A 26,705-nucleotide genomic window follows, 5' to 3' on the forward strand; every position below is an offset into this window, starting at 1 on the left:
CCTCTGGTATCCCAGAGAGGGTGAAAGGGTGGCAAAGGTTCCCTAGGAACTTTGCTGGAAATTGCAAGAATTTCCCAATCTGAGTGTCCCCAATCAAGGAAAACTTGCTGAGTGTGGAGCTCATGACAACCCAGACAAGCCTTTTCCCTGTGGCTTGGGGTGTCTCACTATATGACTGTGGGAGAAAAAATGGGAGGCTTACCTTGATAAGGAGGGAATCAAGCCAGGGGAGGCCAGACTCTGCCCATACCACGTCATTAAATGTTAGGTTGGCAAAGGGGACCCCAAAAGTTTGGGGTCACAGACTATGTTATGAGGCATCTCAAAAGAATTTGCAGGCTTGAACATATGTCTAAGGCAAGGGGCAAAATTTATGGTAATTGTAATGCCAATTGCAAGCAGGCTAGATTCCAAAAGAAATTAGCAGAGAAACAAGCAATGAGCCATTTATCCAGGTTTCTATCATTGATACACTAACTCTGTGGCCCATAGGTAGGATGGAGGTGTGGTCTCTGAATTTGGTTCTCCCTGACAAGATTATCAGTCAGCAAGGAATTGAGGAGTGGTTTATTAATTATTGTCTCAGAGTCTGATCTATGGGAGTTTCCTGAGGCAGACTCCAAAGCCAGAAGATCTAGAATCACTGACTTATTGCCAGAATAGAAGCCCTCCTAAAATCAAGGGACCACAAAAATATTACATTATTGGAGTTCATTCAAATGACAAATTCATAAAGGCAGTTCTCTTTGGCAAAAGCCAAATTTATTTAGAAGAGATTACAGACAAAATGAAGAAATAAAATAGACACCAGGAGTTATAAATATGAAATAGAGTAAGGCATTGGGGGAAGCAGAAGGAGAAGGACAGGAGCACTGTGGCTGGCTAACCCATAAGGAATCCAGCAAAGATGGTTATGGGCCATAGACAGATTTATAGAGGAAATTTAACCTTGGGAATTTGACATACCTTGGATTTCTGACTGGACACAGCAAGGTAGAGATATCAAAGACCTGAATAGAGGTTGAACTGATCCTCATTAGTACCTTTCTCTGCTTGCCTCAGGGTGTAATCTTATCCCTATCTCAGGCTTTCTTTACCAACCCCACCTCCTTATTCAGAATCTCATTAGTTTCTATAGAAATCAAATACAAAAGAATAGTCACAAATTTTCTCCCTATTTTAAAATCATCACAGATCTTTAGGGAAAATCATTAGGTTTTTCAAACTGGACAGAAAACTAAATTCTACCTGCAATATTGTAAAAGTCTTGTATTTCTAATAGCTGTCACAAATGTCCCAATTGTAGGGATCCTGAGTCCTCTGCAAGTTTTATTGAAGGTGAATAAGAGGGAGAAGGCTTCAGTCTTCAGCATATGATACAGTCCATTGTGCTCTTCTGATTCCGGTTGTTTTTCAGAAACTTGATTTGTGTTTGAAGCTGTTGAATTTCACTTTCGAATCCTTCTTTTAGTAATCGTCTCTGTTCCTGTAGAGAAAGAAATAGAATTTAAGAGAATGGAGACAAAAGAGACAACACAGAATTCTGTGAATATTATTGATATTATCCAAATAAGCAGTCCTAGAGAGACTAAATGACCTGTGTGTAATGTTTGCCAAGACTTAGGACTGGAATGAAAAGGAATGGAAAGGGGGCCAGACTGACAGTTCCTGGCACCGGTTGTCCTGGGGCACAGAGGAGAGGTAGGGTAGGCTTTGAAGAGGCAACAGAAGGCAGTGGCCTGAGAAGGCAGGCCAGAAATACCCAGGCTGAGCATTCACCTCAGCATCTGCAATAGCTAATGGACCTGGGGCCTCTGGCAGGAGCTGTTGTTAGAGAATAGAATATAGGCTAGATGCCAGTCTCCCTCTGAAAGAAAGGCAAATTTAAATTCAGGGGCATCTGACTCTCAAGGTGGTAAATAAAATCTATAGAAGGACAAGGAGCTAAAGGCAAAGTTTATCCAACAGATGAGAAATAAATCAAATAAAAACAATGCAAATTAGTTCTATAATATCAAATATTGTCCATCACTTACATAGTACCTGGAGATTTGTAAAGCACTTTGCTCATCACACCCCAGTGAAGGAAATGATGTGACCATTTTATATATAAGGGAACTAAGATAAGAAGAGATTGAGATTATTAGGCTCATTTGGAGCTATGTAGTGAGTAGTGTCAGGTTCAGCACTCAGACCAAGATAAGAAAGGAAAAACAAAGAAATTTGTACCAGAAGTGAGAGAAGACTTACGGAGAACAAACAATGTACATAAATACCAAACTGAAGAAAGGAAAGAGCCCCCAAGGAGGGGAACGAAGAATAAAGGAAGACACAAAGGAGCAACCAATAAGAATACAGAATCATGTAATATTAGACACATCCAGGGAAGCAGGACAAGACCAGATGAAGAGAGTTGAACAAAATAAAGATAATGAACAAGACATTGGAGAGCAATCCCAGATCTGAGGTTCAACTCTTTATAAATAAAGATAATGGAAGACAGGTCAAGGACATCAAACATTAGATTAATTGGAATTCTACAGGATATTGTGGTAAAAACCAAAATTCTATTCCATAAGGAAGGTATATATAAGCAGAGATGATTACACAGAGTAGATCAGAGCTGACAACACCTAGAAGTGGAAAGTATTTATAGGATTTCAGCATGAGGAAATGAGAAACTCCACCTCCAAGAAAGACCATTATCAGATTTCATATTGATGAAAGATTAAAGTGTAAAAAAAGGAAAATGAAGTTACTTAAGAAAAAATGATGGTACATATTTTCCCCAAACTATAAGTCAAGAAAAATAAAACAATTATGTTTAGTTTTATACATAGCATTTATACATACACATACATTTATATATCGTTATTTTATACATATGATCAAGTTCAGGGAATGCTTAACTTTCTATTGTAATTATTTCCCATTCAAGAATTATGTATACATGTATAGAAATTACATGTATACATATAAATATACAAATTTATATGTGTAGATATATGTAAATATAAAAATACATAAATATATATATATATATTATTCTTATAGGGAAATAATTGCAGCAGAAAATTATATATACATTTATTTGTATAAATTATATACACTATTCTTATAAGGTATGTAGTGTATATGTACTATATATATGCTCTCTATATTATATAATATAAAGTATATGTGTATATATACTTTATTATTGAAGGAAATAATCACAGAAGAAATTTAAATATTCCTTAAACTTGATCATTTTATCTGGATACAGAAAATGGCATTCAAAACCCATAGAGACTTCAAAGAATTTCTTTTTCAAAAGCCTGCCAATTAGATAGAACTTGGCAGAATCTGGAATAGGAAGAGCAGATATAGTCTAGGGAGAGTTCCTGGTCTATAAACAAATCATTTCTCAACAAAAAATATTAGCATACTTTAAGTATGTCATTATATATGCTGTAAAATAGACATTTGATCTTTCGTAAGAGAAAGAGAAATGATTAAGATAAGATAAAATGTATAAGTTTTTAAAAAAATAAGCAGATTTTTAAGAAGCTTATAGATAAAAAAGTAATAAAGTAATGAAAAGGGAAATAAGGAAAGGAATGAGCAAGTCTGAAATAAAAATTCTTATTTCTAATAAAAATGGAATGATAATATAGAAGGAAAGTCTGAAAAGAGTAGTTTTTGATTTCATAAACTGACAGAGTAGTTTATGAAATCAAAATTCACTTTGTTTCATTAGTTGCTCTAGTGGTTAGAAAAGTTGAGGATCACCCAAAGGGCAAAGGAGAAGTGGACATGAGTAGGTATATTACCAATTATTATTTGCTTGACAATAAGGATAAGGTATGCTATTAATCAGAGGAGTTTCATTTGAAAAGATCATGTTGCAAGAGTAAGCAATTACCAGTAGACACATTATATACTTCAGTAGTGTCTTTGTCAAGAAAGGTCAAAGAAAGTACCCAGTGTGGTGGGTGGCTCCTCCTCTATGGAGAATTTATATGAGATCATGATTAAGTCTATTCCAACCAGAGGGAATGTCTTAGATTATCTCTGAGGTCCCTTCAAGTTCTTTGAATCTTTTTTTTTTTTAATACAGTATTTCAAAGATTAGAAACTACTTCATATGCTTGCACTCATGGATTACAAACCTCGAGTTTCAGAGCCAGGGCCGCCTCTTGCTCTGCTATCAACTGCTTCCTTTCTGCTTCCATCTTTTCAGTAAGTTGCTTTATATGTTCCTGGTAGCTTTTTTCCTGTTGCTTCATCATCTCCTCGTTTTTCTTTTGCATTTCCTCCAAATGCTTTGCAGCAGCCTGTGCGGCCTGACATTTCATACGCTCCACTGAGGATAATGAAAAATTGGGGAAAATTAAAGAACTAGTTCCCAGAGCAGCATTCTGCTTTTGTTAATTTGTTAAATTGAAATATTTCAATTTAAATGACAACTTCTTGGTATTGATTACAAGCATTTTCCAAGACAGTGATCAACATACTTGTCGACAATGTTTTGGTAACAAGAACTCACGTTAAAGTAATTTGTGGAAGGCTTGCCAGATGATCTAGAACCACTTTCATGAATTTCTTACCTTCAATATCCTTTTCCTTTGTCGAGAGTGACTGATCTGCCTGCAGTATTGCATCATTTACATCTTCCTTGGACATCAGGTATTCCTGCAGAGTCACCTCAGCCTGGCAATGGGAAGACAGTAAATTAGGAAAAAAAGGAAATAAAGTTGTTGGAGCAAAGTCAAAGGTTGGCTGTTCACATGACACTGGCCTTGACAGTGGGCCATTCCATTTGGCATTACTACTGTTCATCTCAGTGCCTGAAAATGACTCCTAAAGTTTGCTTTCCACTCCTAGCCTGACTCAGTTGTTAATGGGAGGGTTCACCTGTATCCCCTTCCTGGGCTGCTGATAATACTTCTGTTTCAGCAACTTGTTCTCCTGAAGAAAGAGACCATAGCCTCCTGGTTTAGAGAAGGTGCCTTTCTTCACTTCTTCCTCCAGAGGACTGAAAATATCCTTAATCAAAGCTCTGCACCGCTGTGCAGACTCATCCAGGTTCTGATCACAAAAGGCATCTCGCTTGGCTTCTAGCTGGTTCTTTGAGCAATATAAAGGAAATGAGTGTAAAAGGTACAATTGAGAGAATTTATCAAGGACTTGTAAGAATTTCTAGAAACCCTTTAAAAAAATCTTGCCCCCCTCCCACCTAAGCATGTTCAGAGTCATTCCAAACATGATTATACTCTGGTTCTAGATTTGCTTTTGTAGGATTCTCTGGTAATACCTATCCTAAGAGATCTTGAAGATTATGGGAAGAGGGCAAATCAGTCTGGACCATATGTAATTTCCTAAAGCCATTTTCCCTCATTATTTTTGTCTTAGACTATAAATGCCTGTCTTCAAAATCTTTTCATGTATAATCATCAATTTCTCAAAATTAATAACCATATAACAATATCATAGTCAATCAACATCTTTTAGAAAACAATTGCCGTGTGACTCTTTTACTTAATGAAGGTTGCAAATGAATTTTCAGAGTCACATGAATGACTGAAGACATAATTTTAGAGTCCAGTAAGTTGTTGTTCTAAGAAGGACCTCATTTTCCTTTCTAGGTCTGCTCTCTTTCGTGGGGAAACTCCCTCTTTCCCCAATAAATAGGAGTAGCCAAGGTACCGCCAATTCTTTCTGGAATTTCTGGTCCACATCCTTGAAAGAATACTTGATGAAAATTTCAATGGCTTCTTTCTCACAGGTTGTATGTATATCCAACAACTCCTGAAGGGTTTCTGTGGGGAACTGGACTCTTTTTTTCATTGTCTCTTCATAGTATGTAAGAGCCCTTTTTACTGCGGCTGAGTTCTCTATTTGAGCCAGTGCCAGGACTGCATTTTCCATACAGGGCATATCTCCACTGGTGATGGCCTCAACATAGGTCAGGACCAGGTGCTCTAGACCTTTGGAGAAAACAAAACAGAAGATGTCAGAATGTATCATGGTAAATATTGGGTATGTTCACTTGACTTTTCATTCATTTTAATTATTGCACCATTGGGCATAGAATAGATTTCCAAATTAGCCCTTTCCAAGTCAAATACTTTATGATTTTGTGAAACTTTCAGGAAATTTCTTGATACGGGAGCAAGATGTATCCAAAATGGTAATGATGAGAAGCAATGGATAGAATAGAAAAAGGTAAACAGGGTAGTTCTGACCATTTAAAAAATAACTATATTTCCTCTTTTGGGAATGGTCAGAATATATCATGCTAATAGCTATAAATTATTATGTAATTATATAATAGCTATAAATGGTATATAAATTAATTATTGTATCATTCATAAAGAATTGGGCATGAGGGTAGTACTGAAGGTTTTCAGGTTAGCTTTTTAAAGCTATTTTTATTATGTTACAAGCAATTTATTAAACCTTTTAGAGATTTTCTGACATAGGAGTCAGAAATGTCCATAATGGTCAAAGTGGATGAGAGACAAGAAACTGGAAAAGTCTTTTGTTATGTAATCTAGCAGATTATATCTTTGTCAGAGGCTCTCTCAGAGGGTTCTCTCTTACTTTTTCTTTTTATATTCTCTTAAAAACAGCAGAAGAAAAATACTAGAAGGATGAAGAAGAGGGAGAAAGGACTCACGGGGTCCATTGACTTTGATGCCTCCCTGGAGAGTTTTCACATTGGAGTTATTGAAGATATAGGAGCAGAAGCTTTCAACTTGTCCCACAAATTCAGGATCCAGTTCATTGTCATGAAGTTTCTCCAGCTGGGCAAGCTTCTTTCTGTGCGTGGGTCGGTCAAAGATAAAGCATTTCTTCCTGGGGAAGAACTGGCGGATACACTGACGAGGTAGATTGAACATTTTAACTTCTTCAGGTTTACCTGAGGAAGGGAAGGAGGAGTCTTATAATATAGAATGAAACCTGGACTTTAGACATGCTATCTAAAATTATGTTTCCTTTTAGGGACCTATATTTGGGCTGAAATTAGCTTATTTTTGCTTAGGTCTTTGCATGTTGACTCCCCCATTAGAATGTGAGTTCTTTGAAGGTAGGATTGTATTCCCCCTTTTCTAGCACAACATTTGGCAAATTAAAGATGCAAAATAAAGGCTTGTTGTTGACAATGATGATAATGATAATAATGGTGAAAAAAGGAACAAATCTTTTTTTCCAAAGATAGGAGAGGGGTTCAGTTTTTCACTGAAATCAGTAGAGTAGATTTCAGCCAAAATGGAATACTTTCTTTGTCTCCAAATAGGTAGGGAACCACAACTAGAGAAAGATATGTTCAGAATATAAAATAAATTCTAGAGAAGATTCCCCGCCCCGGTTTTTACTCCCTACATCACTGCCCAACTCTCAAACCCTGGAACCTTTCTTAGGCTTCAGTGCGATGTCCAAGTATTCGTCAGATGTAATAGGGTTCCCATCAGCTTCCAACTCCAAAGTGAAATCACGCACGGTCCACACAAAGTCTGGAAAGAAGCTCACAAATTCTGAGGAGTTTTCTATTTCATCACAGGTGAGGTCAGATTTGCTCTTGATCCTGTGTGCCAGCTCAGTAACAAAGCTAGGGAATTAATTAATTAAGGAAATATTGCAGAAAATAAGCACCAGCTTTTATTCTACAATTCAATTCTCTGAAATCTTTTACTTCTCTTTGTCCCTGAACCAACTTTTTACTTTTTTTTTTAAATCATGAACCATGAGCATTTTTTTTAGAATTTGTGACACACACACATGTATATGCACATATACATCATATGCACAAACACACATACACACACTCTTATATTTGTCTTTAGAACATGAAGAACAGAACATGGGCATCAAAGAGAAATCTGGAGAGAGTGAAAACTCTCCCCTCCTCCCTTCCCCAACTGTATTCTTCCCCCAAATCACAGGAAGGATACTGCAGCTGGTCCATGGCCTGCTGGTTGATAGTACCCATGCTGTTAAAGACAAAGGTGCTGCTCAGTAGCACAGCCAGGGAAAAAATCCATATGTCATTCTTGTTGTCACCCTAGAAATCAGAATATATTTCTTGGCATTATTACATGATACTTTTCAACCCCTCATAGCAGTTCCTAGATTAACATATCTGTATACTAGGTGAAAATCCAGTTCTCTTGGGTTTTTGCAGGTCTAACATTTATAATAGTACTAATGTATTATCTTTCATTTTCAGTCATGAACAGTCCTCCCCTTCTCCCCCATCCCCTTCTTACCTTCTCCACATCACCCAGCCCCTCAGTGTCCAGGAGAACGAGGATGTGCTTTGGCTTCTTGGGATGAGGGACACACCACATCCAGATGCCCTTGGTGTGAGACTGTACTGTGGATCCAAGGGAGAAGCCTGCACAAGAATGTGGAGAGATAAACATGGAGTAACCTGTGAATCCCCATGTTTGATGAGTATCTTAGGGATTGGTACAGCTGTGTATAATGTTAATCATTCCCTGCAAGAAAATTGGCTACTTTCCCATAGTGAAGAAGAAAGGAGATTACATATAACAGAATTAGTACTGTAGTTCCAATTTTTAAATTATCACCAGAAAAATACAAAATAGACAAGTTGTCTGATCACTGAAAGTAGGGACATTTTTTGTGCTTTGGAAACCAGTAGAGATATCTAGGAAGTTTTCCCTTAATGATTTCCTGTTCATCCATCCATCCATCCATCCATCTATCTATCCATCCATCCATCTATCCATCCATCTATCCATCCATCCATCTATCCATCTATCCATCTATCCATCCATCCATCCATCCATCCATCCATCCATCCATCCATGTATCAGCAAGTCAGTCTTTTCATTTATTTAGCTTAGTTTTACTGAACATTTACTTTGTGCAAGGTACTTTCCTAGAAGTTATGAGTAATATAGTGATAAACAGGACATGATCTCAAGAACTTATACCTTCTTAAGAAATATAAGATATGTGTAGAAAACTATGGTTTGGTTAAGAAATGAAATATGCCTTAGGCTAGCATAAAATGTAAAAGGAATTCAAAGGAAGAAAATTTCATTTCTTAGTTAAAGGTGCTGGGATCTCTTCAGAAAAGAACAGGGACATCTAAACTGGCCTTTAAAGATTAAGTAGGATTTTAACCTGTGGAAATATGGCCAGGAGGAAAAAGAGCATAGTGTCAGTAAAGACACAGAAATAGATGTTGGAAAATAATCATTTGTCCAGTTTGCCTAAATTCTAGACCAGAGGAATAGTGTAAATATGCTTGGAAAAGTAGATAAGTTACAGGATCCTAGACAGAGCCAAAAAGGAGTTTTGAGATCATACAGTTTCATGCTTTCACTTTGCAGGTAAAGTCAGAGGGATCAAGTGATATGCCCAATTTAGCTAATAAGTAAATATTAAAATTAGGTCTGAGCCCAGATTCTTTGATTCCCTTTGCTTTTCCCTCAGTGTCACACCACCTCAGTCATAAAGTTTATTAGAATGCTCATATAAATCACTGTCACAATTACTCCATTTCCAAAGGGCATCTTATCTTGTTCTAAGAGGAAACTCAGTCAGCATGACATAGATCACAAGGTATGAGGCTCAAGTCAGGAAAATCTGGCTTCAAAGCCTACCTCTAATATACTTTCAAAGTGGAGGAAACTTCTTCTTTGCCTTCCAGATTACCCTAAGGGGTCTAAAGCAGAGGTTGTAGAAGGCAGGAACTCTGAAAAGGTATATTTAAATCTAGGACAGCAGGGTATTTATAGTTGAAGTACCTATCAATGTGAGCTAATGATTCTCTAAGCATGTACTTAATGTAATGTAATAATGTAATCAATCTAGTTGGCATGTATTTAGGGTAATATGGTGATGTAATGTCTTACAGTGTGAGGTAGTGATGTAATATACTGGAGTATTTAAAGGGAGTCTCAGACTCAGAGCGATTTCTCAGCCACAGCTCTCAGCCACAGACACAAGAGAAGATGCCAGATTCCAGACTCCATCTTTGCCAGCCAGTGGCAACTCACCTGTTTCCTTCACTCTTCCACTAAAACCAAGGACCCGGGCTAATCCCAAAGTCCTCCAGAGAGCTAGTCTGGACATTACAGCCTTGCTTTTCTAGGTCTATCCCTCCTTGTCAAAGAGAAAACATCAAAATAGATAATGTACAGTTATGTGTTAAAGGAGTAACCATACCTACCATTACTTTATTGATTGCACGTACCTGATTTTTGCCTTGCCAGTTTATTCATCAGGTAGGATTTGCCAGTGCGATACAGACCCACAATAGCCACTACCACCATAGGCTCAGGTATTGAAGAAAGAATCTTCAGTGATTGCTGATTCACTATCAGTTTTCCTTTTATGTTCTCAATCAGACACACTGGGGCTGGCATTTGGACATCAGGGGCCATTTTTAAAAAAGTAGTATGTTATCTGCAAATGGAAAGTCTGGTCAAATAGGCACTGAGATGCACAATTGTTATTTCTAAATCTTGAGCCAAGATACAACATCCACAGTGATGAGGACAATACAGCCTCACCAAGAAGAACATCTATATTCCCTGGGAAAGACTCTATTCCCATACATTATGTACCTTTTGGATGTAAAACCTACATTCACTGGGAAAGACTCTCTTCCCACACATTATGCATCTTTTGGATGCAAAACCCAAATTGTTTTGTTTCTGTATAAAAGTAAGCCCTGAGAAAATGTCTCTTGGCAATTCTTTGACATTGCCCACTAAGTGAACATCTTGGTGTCTCTCTCTTTAATAAAGTGCCTTTTCTTATCACAGCTTTTTGTGTAGCATTTCTTGCTGCGAACCCACCCTAACTTGGTGTTCTGGAGAACTAGGAGACCAACCCATTTTCCTGCCACGATCCATGCCTCATCATTTGGTGGCCCTGTATGGGGATGTCTTGTTACTGAGGTAAGAAGCCCACCATAATTTCTTCTATAGTGAGGGGCAGCTCTGGTTCCCCGGGGTTAAAACCTAAGCTACTGACAGACTCTGGGGGTCTGGTTGAGGAAATTAGTCACCCATAGGACGCTGTGGGGACGAAATCCTGTTGTGTTTTTTTCTTTTTTTTGTTTGGATGAATTGTCTTCTTACAGAGGGCCTTTCATTGACACCTTTCCTGAGACATCTAGAAAGGTTACACTATAGAATTGCAAAGTTGTTCGGGCTTGGGGCAAAAATGGGTCAGTTTTTCTCTTCTGTCCCTAGAGATTCTCCATTGGGCTCTCTCTTGAGAAATAGGAACAAATTTGGCTTAAAAGACTTAAAGTCGAAAAGGCTCGTCCATTTTTGTAATACTGTGTGGCCTCACTATAAGTTAGACAACCATGAGGCCATGGCCAATTAATGGCTCTATCAGTTTCACCACTATTAGAGAATTGGACTTGTTTTGCAAGAAACAAGGGAAATGGATGGAAATTCCTTATGTCCAGGACTTCATGGCCCTTTCCCAGAACCCAGTTTTTTTTTTTTTTTAACTTGCAGGATGTTGCTGGCTAAGTCTATTGTGGAGGAAATGGAGAAAGAAGCTGACCCTCTGAATGACTCTCTTCTTCCTACTCCTTTGGAGGTGCAGGGAGCATCTGCCCCACCTCGCGGCCCTCTGCAGGGTGCTCCTGGCCTCCAAAGCCATCTCTTTTCCAGAAGGAGGACCCAGGATCCCAGGTTATCCAACCTTTCCCTCCTCCCCCTCCCCCAGAGCTGGACTCTGGGGCTGAGGCTTCCTTGTGGCTTAACCCTTCTAGGAAGAGAAGCAGCACTTCCTTCTCTTCCTATTCCCTCCCACCTCTTCCTTCTCCTCCACATCCAAAAGGTGCATAATGTATGGGAAAGAGTCTTTCCCAGCAAATGTAGGTTTTGTATCCAAAATGTGCATAATATATGGGAACAGAGTCTTTCCCAGGGAATATAGATGCTCTACTGGGTGAGGCTGTATTGTCTTCATCATCTGGACTGCTCTCCTGCTATTTGTGATTCTCTCCATCTATATAACAGGAGCCTCTTGTCTCCCTTAAGAACCAGAGACTTTTCTGATCTAATCAGCCCAAATATTTAGCTCCTGTGTCTTCAAATCCAATATGCAAGAGAAAACAGTGATGTGTACTTAATTACTCTCAATTCGTGTGAATCTGAACCACAGCATTATGCAATTGAAACCCAGAAGGAGCCTTATAACATATATAACCCAAACCACTCTCAGTACATATGAGGAAAATGAGTCCCAGTGAAGTTCAATAATTTATTTAAGGTCATAAAGATTGTTAGTAATCTGGAAGCATATCTATTAAGGATTACTATTTTTTTTTTAATGAGGAAATAGTATTAGGATAGTATCCTGTCCTAAATTCCTTAGTCTTACATGAATAGAAAACCTAATCTATGTTTGATCAAATTCTAAGGAGATGAAGTCCTGTCCTGAAGTCTTTTTGCTTAATTTTTACAGAAGGCCTGACCTGTTTCTCAAAGGAGGGGCTTGAGTGACTCAAGGAGAAACCCAGAGTGCCTGAAATTGATAAGGACATTAATCAAACTCAGAGGAGGAATGTACTGGTTAAACTCATGAACAGCAGTATCCTTTTTTGTTCACTTTTAACCAGAATGATCTATTTTAGGGAAATGGTGTTGTTACTATTATTCTGTTAAAAACTATAGACTCAGAGTAATGCTTTAAAATGCATAAAATAAAACACAATTACAAAGAAAAAAATATATCACAATAGAGCATTCAAAATATTAAACAAAAAAAGTGTGGACCCCAGGTAAAGGACTTCTGCCCTAGCAGTTCTGAGAGTACAGCACCAAGAGATTCCCTTATTCTCTCTCATCACCATCCTCTCTAATAGTTAATGAAAATAACTAAGGACACACAATAGGGCCCTTACGGGAATTAATGGGAAAATATTTACTTTGCATATTGATTTTGCCTTAGTTCTTTCCTTCCTTCATTTTTTCATTCAACAAGTGGGTGGCTGTTACACATGTAATAATGACTGAATTGCTCTGGGAGAAAAGAATGTCTAAGAAAAAGAGCTGCCTTCTCATTATTAATATCAAAGCACAAAGATAGATATGTGATCATTAAAGAATAAGCCTTTATTTAGCCCAGAGCCTAAATCAAGCATTCCTCACCTGGGGTCTATGGCCTCCTAAGAATGTGCAGAAGAGCTTATGAAACTGGATGGGAAAATCATTTCAATAACTATCTCATACAAAAATTGCCCTTTTTTGGTAAAATATGTATATTTATGCATTTAATAACATGATCTAAGGCGTTACCAGACTGTTACTGAGTCCAGGATGCATAAAAGTGAATCCCTGTTCTCAATGGAAGGATCCATTGCAGAGGATGAGACCTACCAGACAACCCCTACAGCACTGGAGAGCTGTTCCTACAATTCCTACAGCACAAAAGAGATTGAAGAAAAACAGCCAAGAAGGAATAACCAAGTAGACTGGTAGACTAGAGTACTTAGATTAGAGTATCTTGGAAAGATGCTGTCCATGATATTGAGATGACTCAGAAATGAACACAAAAAGGAGAACAGTCTATATTGCTTTAGGGTGGGGGACCTTTTTTTTCCCAAGGGCCATTTGGCTATTTATAATGTCATTTCCCCACCATATAAAATAACAACAAAATGACATTTATAGAACAGCTACTATGTGCCATGCACTGTGCTAAGAATTTGATAAATCTCATTAGTTTTTTGTAGTATCCCTGAAAGAGAAGTAAGGAAGACCTGAGTTCAAATACAGTTCAGATACTTAGCCTGGGGAAGTTGTTTCATCTGTTTGCCTTAGCTTCCCCATCTGTAGAAATAGGGACAATTAATAGTACCTACCTCTTAAGAGTTTTTGTGAAGTGTTTTATGAAGCCTAAAGTGCCATAATCATGCTAGTTATTTTACAGACATGCTAGTTATTATTCCCCATATAAAGTGAACAATTTTCTCACTGCAGTAATCTAAAGCAGCTCTATCCTGAGCATCCTCGAGAGAACTGCACTGGGTTTTGGCCACATTTTGTTGCAACGTCTTCTCTACTCTGTCCCCTCTCCCCAATATGCTGAAGCCTTTTCACTGTTTAAAGATCTTTTGGTGTTTTCCCTGCTTAGCACAGTGCCTGGCATCCAGTAGCACTTAATAGGTAAATTTATTGATTGAGAGAACAGGAGTTCTTAGCCTTTTTGTGTCATGGATCCCTAGGACAGTCTGGGGAAGCCTATGGACCCCTCCACATAATAATGTTTTCTAGTGTGCAAAATAAAATAGGATTTCAAAGGAAACCAATTCTATTGAAATGAAAATGTAATTGTTCCCCCATCCAAGATCACAGTACCCCTAAAAGATCCCAGGTTAAGAATCTCTCTTAAGATCCCTAAGATCCAAGCCTATACAATAAAGATTTAATTAGTGAGCAAGAAAATCAGAAGGAAGGAAACATCTCCTAAATCACTAAAGTTGTAAAAAATCAGGGGAGATGAGGGAAGATTATAAAAAGTCCATGAAATAGAGGGATCAGATACTTGCAGCAGTCATTTGATACTATCTGCCGCTTCCTTCAAGATGTCCACTTGGCTGATCTCTAACGTTCTCGATTAGATAATTCAGTTTTCATTTGGTGCTGGTCGTTTCCCGGGAAACTCTGATTTATTAATCAACCAACAAGCATTAATTAAGTGCCAACTACCGGGCTAAGAGTGAGGGATACAGACAGAAGCGACCACGGTCCCGGTCCTTAAAGATCTTGCAGTTTAGCCGGGATTTACAGTAGAGAGGATAAAACCGAAAAGGCGACTTAGGACATAGGCAGTGGCCGCTAGGAGAACAGTACCGGCAACTCGTAGCCCGTGATCCTCGAGCATTAGGGAATCCTCGGCTAGCTGGACGAGAGCGAGGACGCTCTAGCTGAGGAATCGAGCAGCTCAAAGAAGCTGAGGGGACCGACTGACCAGCGGCGGAGCCCCGTGCGCCACAGAACCCGGGGGCTCCGGCAGAGCCCGGTGCGCCCCGGCGGAGCCCCGTGCGCCAGGGAACACTGGTGAGCGCCACTAGAATTGCAAGAGAGCATCCCGGATAAATCCTTATCAGTTCCCGCTTACCTAAGCAGAGTAACTGCGATTTTCTCGGCTCTCGTTTTCCTCTTCTCCTTCTAGACTGTTAGTCCCGATGTCTCTGCTTCGGAGCTTTGGGAATTTCTGAGATTTCACTATATAGCAAACTACTCCCCAAACGGAAGCAGAAAAAGAAGTGAAACTGAAAGAAAACTAGCTTTCTCTGTAAAACCCGACCTCTGGGAAGTAAAGGGAGTGATAGATAAACGAGGGGGAGGGCGGTAAAGAGGCAGGGCAGGCTTTTTGGGGTCAGACTTTCTCCGGCTTGCGAAGTTGAAGACTAGTCTAAAATAAATTCCCACGTAGTTTTGAAGGTATTGTACTTTTCAAGATTTGTGTTCTGGGGGAATTTCCAACAAAAAGATAACACAATTAAAGGACTGAAGGAACCATCTGGATCCTTTGTTGTTTTGCTCGTCTCTGGGACCCTAGTGTCTACTGAGTTGCCATATCTTAAATCTCACAGGGGTTTTTATTTTATTTATTTTTGACGGGGATTGTTTTCTGGTACTTTTAATCAGGGTAAATAGACCGTGACAATATTGGAGTTCAGAGCGGAGGAGAGGGGCAGGGTCAAGTCTAAGAGGGGAAAGCCTAGCTCGTGTGAGAGATTGAGGAAGTAGAGGAGATGCCTGGAGGAATGTTGCCTGCCTTGGTTGAGGGGGAGGATCTAGAGAATGACTAGTTTGAGGTGTGACTGGAGCAGAGGGATTGAGATTCAGGGCTCAGTCTAAATATGGAAGATGTATGATTCGATGTGGGGGAGCGGAGCTGCGGGACTTGAGGACTTGAGCCTTGTTAGAGTGGGCAAGGAAGGGACAGAATGGACTACTGGGAAATGTGTTCTAGGGTGGATGGTATAAAAGGAAAAGCATAAGGCTCTCCAAAAAGGAAGAGCTAAAAGGGGCAGGAGAATCAGTCTGATCAAAATTTAAAAGGATCTCAGGAGGTACTGAGGCAGATGAGTGGCTCAGTGGATAAAACCTTGGGCTTGGAGCCAAGACATGGGTTCAAATCCAAGCTCAGATGCTTACTGGTTCTGTGATCCTGGAGTCACATAACCCTGTTTGCCTTAATCTACTGGAGAAAGAAATGGATACTCTGGTATCTTTGCCAAGAAAACACTATGCAGCATGGTCTTCAGGGTCGTGAAGTGTAGGATGTGATTGAACAACAACTGAAGGCTAACGAGTCAGTCTCTAATATGATAAAGCTCCCCGCCCTCCTTCTCCAGCATACTTGCAAATCTAGCCTTTGAGGAGAATTTACCAGCTCTGCGGGAAGCAATTAACTCCACTCTGGGGCCTTCTAAGGATTAGCATGATTTTTCTTACCTCGATCCAGAATTTTGGCAACTTCCACACATTTTGTACATGCAATTCCACTATCTTCGATCAAGTAGAAAAAATAGATTCCCAAAGATGGGGAAATCAGCCAGAAAACAATTAGTCATGTCTTTTCAGTAGCAAATTTGAGCTTACTTCCCAGAGAAAGAGGTGGGAGGTGGGGCTGGCAAGCAGATGCAGATGGCAAGTGAAGGAGTTGCTGGTTTCCTGCTTCAGGGACCCCAATGGTTCAGATCCTGAGGTATTTGCAAAAGAAGCAGAAACAACTCTAAAGAGAACATAGCCAAGAAGGGCCGCCGGGCCAGATCAAGGGCATGAGATCTGTTTTGAGGCAGCTTCCAGGGGCCTCTCCCTGGACAAGGTGCATAAAGGAAGATGGAAGCCTGTGGCATTACAGGATCAGAGATGCAAAGCTGGAAGGGATTTTAGAGGCCATTGAGTCATTGAGGAAAAAAAAGTTACAGGTACTATCTCAGGGCTATATAAAGAGCAAGAGTCTTAGACCCACACCTTTCTGGTTTCATGTCTAGGGTTCTCTACTACCCCAAACTGTCATCAGGGGAAAAATACCAAAGGGTTTTTTTTGGGGGGGAAACATTTCAGGCTGATATCAAGAAATGATTAGGACAGCATTAACAATCCCTGACACCTCTATCTCTCATCTAGTAGCTATCCAAAGTCTTTGAGGTTCACTGAGACACAGGTTGAGAGGATTTTAATAGGAAAGTGACAAGTTTTCATAAATAATATTCCCCAGTGAAATAGTTTTTCTCATTTCACAACTAAATTGAAAGATGTAGAAAACATGAAATCTTAGGCTTATTGTTGTCACTTCCATAGGAAGAGATTCAAAACAGAGGCCAGGTTTAGGTGAGATGCTTTGATCATATCGAAGCCAAGGACATGCTAATTGCATTAGGTTTTGAGGCTTTGCAGAGCTCCTAGACAAGGTTTGTAATCTTTGTTTGAGGTGCTCCCAACCCCCCCCCCCAAAAAAAAAAAAAGACCAACTAACTGAAGAGTGTCTATTGCCCAGATTTCAACAAACAACTAAACGGACATTTTGTACCACTTATAGATTTGGAACCGGCAATATAGACAATGAGCTGGGACTTAGAGTTGAAAAGGAAGGGCAGAGAGGTGCTAGATTGCTTTTGGGAAATTGAAAAGGATTTATTGACTCCAAACCTTCAAGTACAACAAAGACCCCTGTTTTTCAATACAAGTATTTCACTGATATTATTTCTCCAGACAACTAAAGATCATCATTACACAGAGGGTGATGGAGAGATGTGGTGAATTTTAGAGGCTGTGACTACAACCAGTGAGGAATACTGAAGAACACCTGCTATAAAGGATTCGATTGAAGGAATTGTTTAGTAGGAAGAGAAAATTGGATGCTCACAGGGTGATATGATAAAGCTTTTTATTAAGTGCTTACTATGTGCCAAATACTATGCTAAGCATCAATAACATATCTATCTCTATATATTATCTGTAATGGGCTGAAACTCGAGTTGATGCACTGAGGTCCCAAGCACGTGAGGCTAAATAGTAATTGGACCATATTCTATTAATATATATGCTTGGAGAAAGAATGGCCCCCGCCCACTCTTTGTGCAAGTTCTGATGTGTTGTATAGGAAATGACCTATGGACGATTTTGCTGGGTGAAGGCAGAGGGGCAGGAAGAGAGGCAGAGAGAGACTGCTGGCTGGGTTCCTGTAAAGGCTGTTCACATTGTGATCACCATCCCCCTTCACCTCCACAAAGAATAAAGATAGAAGATTTTTCCTTAACCTGAATTCCTGACTCCAGCTGATTTTAAAATATGCAGTCATCACAATTATCTATCTATCTAAATACATAGATATGTTATTGATGCTGAGCATAGTGTTTGTGTATGTATATATGTTGAAGACTATGACAAGTGTGAATCCCAGAAAGCCTGTAAAGAGTTAAAGGGGACTGTACATTAAAGGGTGGGTTGGTTTTCTGAAAACTCTCACAGCTGTGAACCATAACACACTTGAAGGAATTACAAACCAACTTTTACTTGCACAGATGTTGCTTGTAAATTGGGAATGAAATAAATTGATGTCAAGAGGGAAGAGGAGAAAGGTCAGAGAATTCAACTGCCTCTCCATCTCCTTATCATCCTCTCACATGGAAGGATCTAGTCTGCTGGTCAGAATTAGATCCCCAGCAGTCACTACCAGGTGAGTCCCATAATACCCAGTACCCAGTAGCAGGTGGCTCCCATAACGTGCGCATGTGTGTGTGTACACAAAAAATAAGTCCCTGACCTCAAGGAGCTTACATTCTTTTTATAAAAATAAATTTTTGTTTTTGTTTTAACATTATAATAGTTTCCTTCAGTAACTTCTAGAGAATTGCCCATATAAAATTATATATTTAATCCCCCCAAAAGAAATAGCATAATTGATTAATATACATTGAAAAAGCTGAAAATAATGTAATGAACACAACCTGTGAACCTCCCTCCTCTGGAGCTTCTGGGGGAACATAAGAAATAGAAGGAAGCTGAATGGAAGCAAATTTCAGAATCATCAACTGGCGTAACTATGACTGGCATAGGTATTTTCTCAAAAGGATTATGAGGATAGAATTTACTGGAGGAGAGTACTGAAGAAGATAATACTCCTGAAGTGAAGGGAGCCATGAGGACAGAGGTCCAGAAGGAGGAGCTATAGATTGACAAGTAGGTGACCACAGTGCTCTTGAGATGTTGGCTGCAACTGTGTTGGACAGACACATTTGGGAACATTTGGGAAAGTGCTAAAGGTCAGATGTTCTATACTTTAGTTAATACCAGTCCTCAGGTACATAAGACCCACAGAGATGTTAGTACTTCAAGTTTACATTAAATTTAAAGTATTTAAATAGATTTGGGATCTCATTTTCTGGAGAATTTCTCCCAGCCATAGAGATTTAGGAGTCCTTTCTAATGAGAGAGATTGCAATCTTTCCATGTTTACTCATCCTGGGTGACTCTCATTGGTTGTGAGAATAAAATGAGATACTATTTGTAAAGTGCTTTGCAGAGTTTAAAGCAATATATACAGACTATTATCATTGTTATTGTTGTGGTTGTTATTATGGAGAAGATCAATGAAGGAGCTTTGAGAGGTTAAAAAGAGGTGTTGAGTGCTGTGTGTGTGTGTGTGTGTGTGTGTGTGTGTGTGTGTAGCTGCAAAAGACAAGAGTTTAGGGAATATGATATTTTATGATGGACTTTTTAAAAAAGTTAATTTGTACTTTTGAGTTGTGGCTTCTAAAATTAATTTGTTGTAAATTTGTTCCTGCTTGTCCATCCCCCATGTCACTTAAAAATTTTTTTTCTTTTAAATTTTATTAAAGCTTTTTATTTTCAAAACATATTCATGGATAATTTTTCAACGTTGACTCTTGCAAACCTTGTGTTCCAAATTTTTCCCCTCCTTCCCCCCACCCCTCCCCTAGATAGCAAATAATCCAATATATGTTGAACATGTGCAATTTTTCTCTATATATTTCTACAATTATCGTGCTACATAAGAAAAACTGGATCAAAAAAGGAAAAAGAGAAAAAACAAAATGCAAGCAAACAACAACAGCAAAGAATAAAAACGCTATGTTGTGATCCACTCAATTCCCATAGTTCTCTCTCTGGGTGTAGATAGTTCATTTCATCACAAGATCATTGGAGCTTCCCTCAATCATCTTGTTGAAGAGAGCCATGTGCATCAAGATTGATCATATAATCTTGTTGCCATGTACAATGATTTCCTGGTTCTGCTCACTTCACTGAGTTATTCATCTAAGTGAATATAATTATTAATTATATCATATAATTACATGTATATTAACCTAAGTGAATATAATTATTAATCTAAGTGAATTATTAACCTTCATGTAAGTCTCTCCAGGCCTCTCTGAAATCATCCTGCTGGTTGTTTCTTATAGAACACTAATATTCTATAACATTCATATACCCTAACTTATTTAGCCATTTTCCAATTGATGGGAATCCTCTCAGTTTCCAGTTTCTTATTATTACAAAAAGGACTGCCACAAACATTTTTGCATGTGTGAGTCCCTTTCCCTCCTTTATGATCTCTTTGGGATACAAGCCCAGTGGAAACCCTACTGGATCAAAGGGTATGCATAATTTGATAATCCTTTGGGCATTGTTCCAAATTGCTCTCCAGAATGGTTGAATTCAGTTCACAACTCCACAAACAATGTATTAGTATCCCAGTTTTCCCGCATCCCCTCCAACATTCATCATTATTTTTTCCTGTCATCTTAGCTAATCTGAGAGGTATGTAGTAGTACCTCAGAGTTGTCTTTCTAGTATTTCTCCGATCAATAGTGATTTGAAGCACTTTTTTTCATGACTAGAAATGGTTTCAATTTCTTCACCTGAAAATTCTGTTCATATCCTTTGATCATTTACCAATTGGAGAATGACTTAAATTTTTTATAAATTTGAGTCAATTCTCTATATTTTAGAAATGAAGTCTTTATCAGAACCCTTAAATATAATTTTTTCCAGTTATTGCTTCCCTTCTAATCTTATCTGCATTGATTTTGTTTGTACAAAAAACTTTTAATATAATTAAAATTATCTATTTTGTATTCAGTAGTATATTCCAGTTCTTCTCTGGCTACAAATTCCTTCCTTCTCCACAGATCTGAGAGATAAACTATGCTTTGTTCTTCTAATTTGCTTACAATATCACTCTTGATGTCTAAATCATGAACTCTTTTTGATCTTGTCTTGGTATATGGTGTTAGGGGTGGGTCAATGCCTAGTTTCTGCCATACTAATTTCCAATTTTTCCAGCACTTTTTGTCAAATAGTGAGTTCTTCTCCCAAAAGCTGGGGTCTTTGGGTTTGTCAAACAGGAGATTACTATAATCATTGACTATTTTGTCCTAACTATTCTACTGATTGACTAGTACCTTCATTTGCATTTTTTCCATTAATTCCCTTGAAATTCTTCTTCTTTTGTTCTTTTAGATGAACTTTATCTTTCTATATCTACAAAATAATTTCTTGGGAGTTTGATGTGGCATTGAATAAGTAGATTAATTTAGGTAGTATTGCCATTTTTATTATATTAGTTTGGCCTGCCCATGAGCACTTGATGTTTTAGCATTTCATTAGATCTGCCTTTATTTATGTGGAAAGTGTTTTATAATTATGATTCCTGATTTTGGCTTGGGAGATAGACTCTTAAATATTTTATATTATCTAAGTTATTTTAAATGGAATTTCTCTTTGTATCTCTTGCTGCTGGACTTTACTGATAATATATAAAAATGCTGATGATTTATGTGGATTTATTTTGTATTCTGAGACTTTGCTAAAGTTGTGAATTGTTTTTGGTAGTTTTTTCATTGATTCTTTAAGTATGCCATCATGTCATCTGCAAAAAGTGATAATTTGGTTTCCTCATTACCCATTCTAATTCCTTTAATCTCTTTTTCTTATTGTCAAAACTAACATTTCTAATACAATGTTGAATAGTAATGATGGTAGTGAGTAACCTTGTTTTATCCCTAATCTTACTGGGGATGGTTTAGTTTGTCCCCATTACATATGATGGTTGTTGATGGTTTTAAATAGATGCTACTGATCATTTTAAGAAAAACTCCATTCATTCCTATACTCTCTAGTGTTTTTTTTTTTTTTTGAATAGGAATGAGTGTTAGATTTTGTCAAATGCTTTTCTGCATCTATTGAGATAATCATGATTTTAGTTAGTTTAGTTATTGATATAGTCAATTATGCTAATAGTTTTCCTAGTGCTGAAGCAGCTCTGCATTCCTGGTATAAATCCAATTTGGTCATGGTTTATTATCCTGGGAATGACTTGCTATACTATCTTTGCTAATATTTTATTTAAGATTTTTGCATCAATATTAATTAAAGGAAATTGGTCTATAATTTTCTTTTTTGTGTTTTGATCCTATCTGGTTTTGGTATCAGCACCCTCTATGTGATTTTTAATATGCCATTTAAATATATTCTTACATTTGGCACTGTATAATGGATATAATCAATGCAAACTCCATTATCTCCCCATCCCTTTTCTCAGGGACCCTCTTATTGATTGTGGCTAGAATATAATCCATAGGAGAATGCACTGGAGTTTTCCATAAACTTGGGGTTTGCTCTTATTTTGAAAGACTTGGCCCAGTGGGATGTTGCAGCAGTCCCTTAAGTCTCCATGTTGGTAGCAGGGGAAGGGTTGATTAAGAAAAGATGGGCCACTGAGTCAGGAAGCATTTCTCATTCAGGAAACTTTAGAAGAAATAACTTTGCCCTTCAGATCCTTTCTTCCTTCTTGCTTCTGACATTTGTAGCATGGAACTTTTTTTTCCTGAATCTTCCTAGGATAAAGTACAGGGGCAATTTTGCCCACCCTGATGAAAATGATGATTTCTTGTACCTGGGGCTCAGTTTGAACTTTAGCCTGAATCTTGGGCCATTGGCAGCAGACATTGAATATTAATATTGAGATGGACTTTCTAGCTTTGCAGTTTTTGGAAATGGAGAACTTTGGGGTCCCAAAATTAGTAACAACTTCATTAGAGGAGCTATGCAGTTATGCTAATTCTTGGAGAAGCCAGCCACCAATAAAAGGAAGAGCTGACGCTCTGGCCAAGCTTATCAGAAGACCTTGAGGAAGACAATGTGCAGCGTTTGTGAATATGAACTACATCTGCAGTATCCCTGCAAAATGTTTCATGTTACATATCAAGCTTCTGGAAGAGTATAATAGTAGTTTTAGATTATGACCTTATGTTTAAATCTTTATCCTTTTGCACTCTTTAATCTTGGATTAAAAGCATTTCTTTTGTGTGAAGAAATAAATTGCTGTCTTATACATGATGTATATTGTTTAGTAAGTCCCTTTCTACTACTTTTTAAGGGAATGTCTTACCCCCAAACCAGATTTAAGCTTTAAGTGATCTTCTCCTGGGGCAGGAATGTACACAGCTCAAGAGCTTGGGGAAAGAATAACCTGGTACCTCTATGGTAGGTTGCATTTAGGTCTCTTCACATTAGCTAGATTTGAGTAAGCCCTGCAGTACAGAGAACATTTCAATAGGGAAATATCTAAGCTGTGAAAGATTAAGATAAGTCACAGATAAATTAGGGTAGGTTACTGACAAACAGCCCTGTGTCACTTAGGCAGCTGGAGCATAAAGGATTCTGTTTCATGAATAATGGACAGCATTATGCTGTTGACATAATTGCTTTTTCTATAATCAGGAAGGTCGAAGGGGCTAAGTGAGGCCACTGGTGGAGTCTTCATTTTAAATGGGCTGAACTTGTCAGCTCTTGAATATCATCTTATAGAATAAAAGGAGGCAAGGTAAGGTCTTGGTGATCAATTGAAATAGAATCAGAAATGCTGGTATGTATCCTTGCCCTTTGACAACAATATTCTGATTTGTCTGTCTCAAAGCTTCTTAAACTGTGGGTGATGTAACTGAATGTGGCAATGATGAAACATTTGGCAACAGTAAAAGGTTTCTGAATATGATCAAAAATTAATTCAAAATTAAATGTGGAATAAATCTTGGGTATTTCTGGCAGTGCTTGCCCATATTGCATTGTGTGACTTTACTGCAGCCTTGATTCTGAATACACAACATGCACTTTACATAGTACATGCACAAAAACTGTCAGAAACACGCTGATTTAGATTTAATATGGGATTGAATAAAAAGGGGTCACGAGTGGAAAAAGTTTAAGAAGACTTTTGCTTATAAAACTTGTCATTTTTTCCCTTTCACTATAATTTTCTTCAGTTTCCCTCTCAGAAAGTATCCTATTTAACAAAGAATATTTTTTAAAAACAAAAAAGGGGGGGAAAATCAGCACAGCTAATCAGTATATCAAAAATGTCTAAAACATGCATCATACTTGAACTTTTCACCTCTGCAAAGGGATGGGGGTAGGAGTGTATTTTCATATTTTTTCCTTTGGTCCATTTATATTGTTGTAGATCTTGTATATATTGTGTTCTTGGCTCAACTTACTTTGCATCGGTTCATGTATAATTTTTCTTTCTTTGCTGTATTAATCTCTCTTTTAAAAAAAAAACACAAATTTTCATTACATTCATGCACCATGATTTGTTTAACAACTCACCAATTGATGGGCATTTGTTTCTAGTTCTTTTGTATCATACACAAAAATGCTATAAATATTTTGGTATATATGGAGCTTTTTTCTTAGCAGTAGTCTCCACTGAATATGAATAGTAGTGGACTGCCTGGGTCAAATAATTTGGGCATTTTAGGCATTTTAGTTACTTTGCATAATTTTAAATGGCTTTCCAAAATGATTGTATTGATTTGCAACTCCACCAACAATGTACTAGTGTCCCTATGTTCCTACTTTCTTATTAGTATTGACTATTCCCATCTTTTTACGATTTTTTGCCATCTTGCATTATATTATATCAACTTGTATTGATATTAGAAAATATTAGGATTATATTATTTTGCATTTATTTTTTTTTAGTAATTTGGAATTCTTTTTCCTTTGGTAATTAATAGTTTGCAATGCTTCTTTGGAGAGCTGTTTGTTCATATTCTTTAACAGTGGGTTTTGGCAGTAGTGAATTGTTCCAATAACCATGAAGGGAAAGTGGCTAAAGCAGATGTAGAGCACTTAGAATTTGGACAACATCAAAGATGTCAAGATCATGTGCTACATCCTTGGTCATTAGTTCAATTAAAGCTTCTAAGGTACCTAATTTGAGTTCACTCTTCTAAACAATTTCTATATTATTGGTTTCTAACTATTGTGTCCTTTCCCTTTTTTCTTTTTTATTCTTAGAAATACCAATTCCTACAAGTGATAAAGAAGATTAATATCTTGCCCTGTGGTAGGGATTTTCCTATGTTCCTGAGTGAGCAGTTCATTACTACCCTTTGTTCTACCCCTAATAATTTCCCTTCCCAATTTTCATGAAATCTCTGGGTGGTCCATACCTTCTCACTCCTCTAGGTGTCAGTTACCATCAAAGTATTTTCTTCTGATGTCTTCTTACCTACTGTTCTGACTCATTTCTGAGCTTCTTGGTGATCTATAACTTATTTTCCCCTTATCAGGTAAAAACTCATGAAATGTAATTTTCTGTTAGTCATGAAAGCAATAGTCCTTTAATCTCCCATGTTATTTGCTTGCCTACTCTGTATTTTACTCTCTCAAACTCTAAAACCAATCACCTGCAAATAAGCTGCGGGACAACAATATACTGCAACTTCAGGTATTTCTCTGTCCTCAGACATTTCCTTTCAGTCAATAATCTCAGAGACAGTTCCTTTTTTTTTTTTTCTATCCTCCAAACTGTTTTTCTTCTCATGTATTAAAAGAAAACCATATCTCTATATATGAATTTTTATGTTCTTCTGCACAAAAGTCCTTTTTTCTTGTTCTTTTCAGCAATCAGACTGTTAACATATTAAAGAGAAGATTTTATATACTTGATAAATGGATTTGATTTTTTTTCTTTACACAAGTTCATTTCGATAACCAGTTTGCTAGTTATGAAAGGGGCAATATCTTACAAATGACTCTTATGCATACAAATTTTTTTAATAGTTCTGTGTGTTGATCTTTTAAATAATAAGACTTCAACTTTTTTGAAGAAGAAAAATTGAAATTTACCAACATAAATATATAAGGATTAAATATAGAAGTTCAAGTATACTCCTTATCCCTAGAGGGAAAATCAGTTGGCTTTTGAATAGGAGAGTACTTCCATTTGGTACACAAAGAACAATTTAAATATTTGGAAAGAAACAATCATTTATTAAATACATACTGATGTGTTCAGAAAAGCAACTTTGGCACCAAATGATGTGTTCAGAGTAGTAATTTCTGGTTCCAAATGCTGTTTGGGATTCAGGCACTAGATGATGAGATTGAGGAACGCAATTGGCACCAGAAGTTGCAGTTTGGTCATGTGAAGAATTCCCAAGGGCCACATCCCAAACAACAAAACTACCTTTTATTACTCCTGGAAATCTCTGACCCTATATCTGATACTTGCATCATGGTACTTGACTAGTATTAGCTAGTTTTAATTAGTGGTCTCTTCCCTTATCTTTGAATGGGATAAACTGAGTGAAGATCTCTCAAAAGAATGTGGCCTTGACCTATATCCTAATTATAACTGATATTTGTGCAATAGCCGAAAACTGC

The 26,705-nt window shown here is 37.7% G+C and overlaps 1 protein-coding gene and 1 long non-coding RNA gene across 7 annotated transcripts in view; one reads left to right on the forward strand and one right to left on the reverse strand.

Annotated features, from left to right (window-relative positions):
* Nucleotides 1-740: 740 nt before the first annotated feature.
* The window catches only part of LOC127563099 (guanylate-binding protein 1-like), a 40,939-nt gene continuing 14,974 nt past the window's right edge, over nucleotides 741-26,705 (reverse strand). For 4 of the 5 annotated variants that reach the window (XM_051999336.1, XM_051999337.1, XM_051999340.1 and 1 more), the window contains exons 4-13: nucleotides 10,214-10,425; nucleotides 8,253-8,380; nucleotides 7,938-8,047; nucleotides 7,398-7,594; nucleotides 6,662-6,904; nucleotides 5,689-5,969; nucleotides 4,897-5,109; nucleotides 4,590-4,692; nucleotides 4,152-4,345; nucleotides 741-1,486 (exon numbers count right to left, since the gene is read on the reverse strand). In XM_051999336.1, the coding sequence (XP_051855296.1) occupies nucleotides 1,367-1,486; nucleotides 4,152-4,345; nucleotides 4,590-4,692; nucleotides 4,897-5,109; nucleotides 5,689-5,969; nucleotides 6,662-6,904; nucleotides 7,398-7,594; nucleotides 7,938-8,047; nucleotides 8,253-8,380; nucleotides 10,214-10,403 (1,779 nt within the window). In that variant the 5' untranslated portion in view covers nucleotides 10,404-10,425 and the 3' untranslated portion in view covers nucleotides 741-1,366. Of the gene's footprint in view, nucleotides 1,487-4,151; nucleotides 4,346-4,589; nucleotides 4,693-4,896; nucleotides 5,110-5,688; nucleotides 5,970-6,661; nucleotides 6,905-7,397; nucleotides 7,595-7,937; nucleotides 8,048-8,252; nucleotides 8,381-10,213; nucleotides 10,426-15,111; nucleotides 16,136-26,705 lie in introns of those variants that run through there. The other variant, XM_051999335.1, reaches the window with a different exon arrangement.
* Nucleotides 6,775-12,717, forward strand: LOC127563106 (uncharacterized). 2 transcript variants are annotated; one of them, XR_007953892.1, is made up of 3 exons: nucleotides 6,775-6,871; nucleotides 10,788-11,823; nucleotides 12,454-12,717. It is a non-coding gene; the product is annotated as an uncharacterized LOC127563106 (long non-coding RNA). The 2 variants fall into 2 exon arrangements; XR_007953891.1 differs by lacking the exon at nucleotides 12,454-12,717 and having other exon boundaries at nucleotides 10,788-10,922; nucleotides 11,496-12,445.

The sequence above is a fragment of the Antechinus flavipes genome, chromosome 4 (genome assembly GCF_016432865.1).
Source record: "Antechinus flavipes isolate AdamAnt ecotype Samford, QLD, Australia chromosome 4, AdamAnt_v2, whole genome shotgun sequence".
In the NCBI taxonomy this organism is placed as follows: Eukaryota; Metazoa; Chordata; class Mammalia; order Dasyuromorphia; family Dasyuridae; genus Antechinus; species Antechinus flavipes.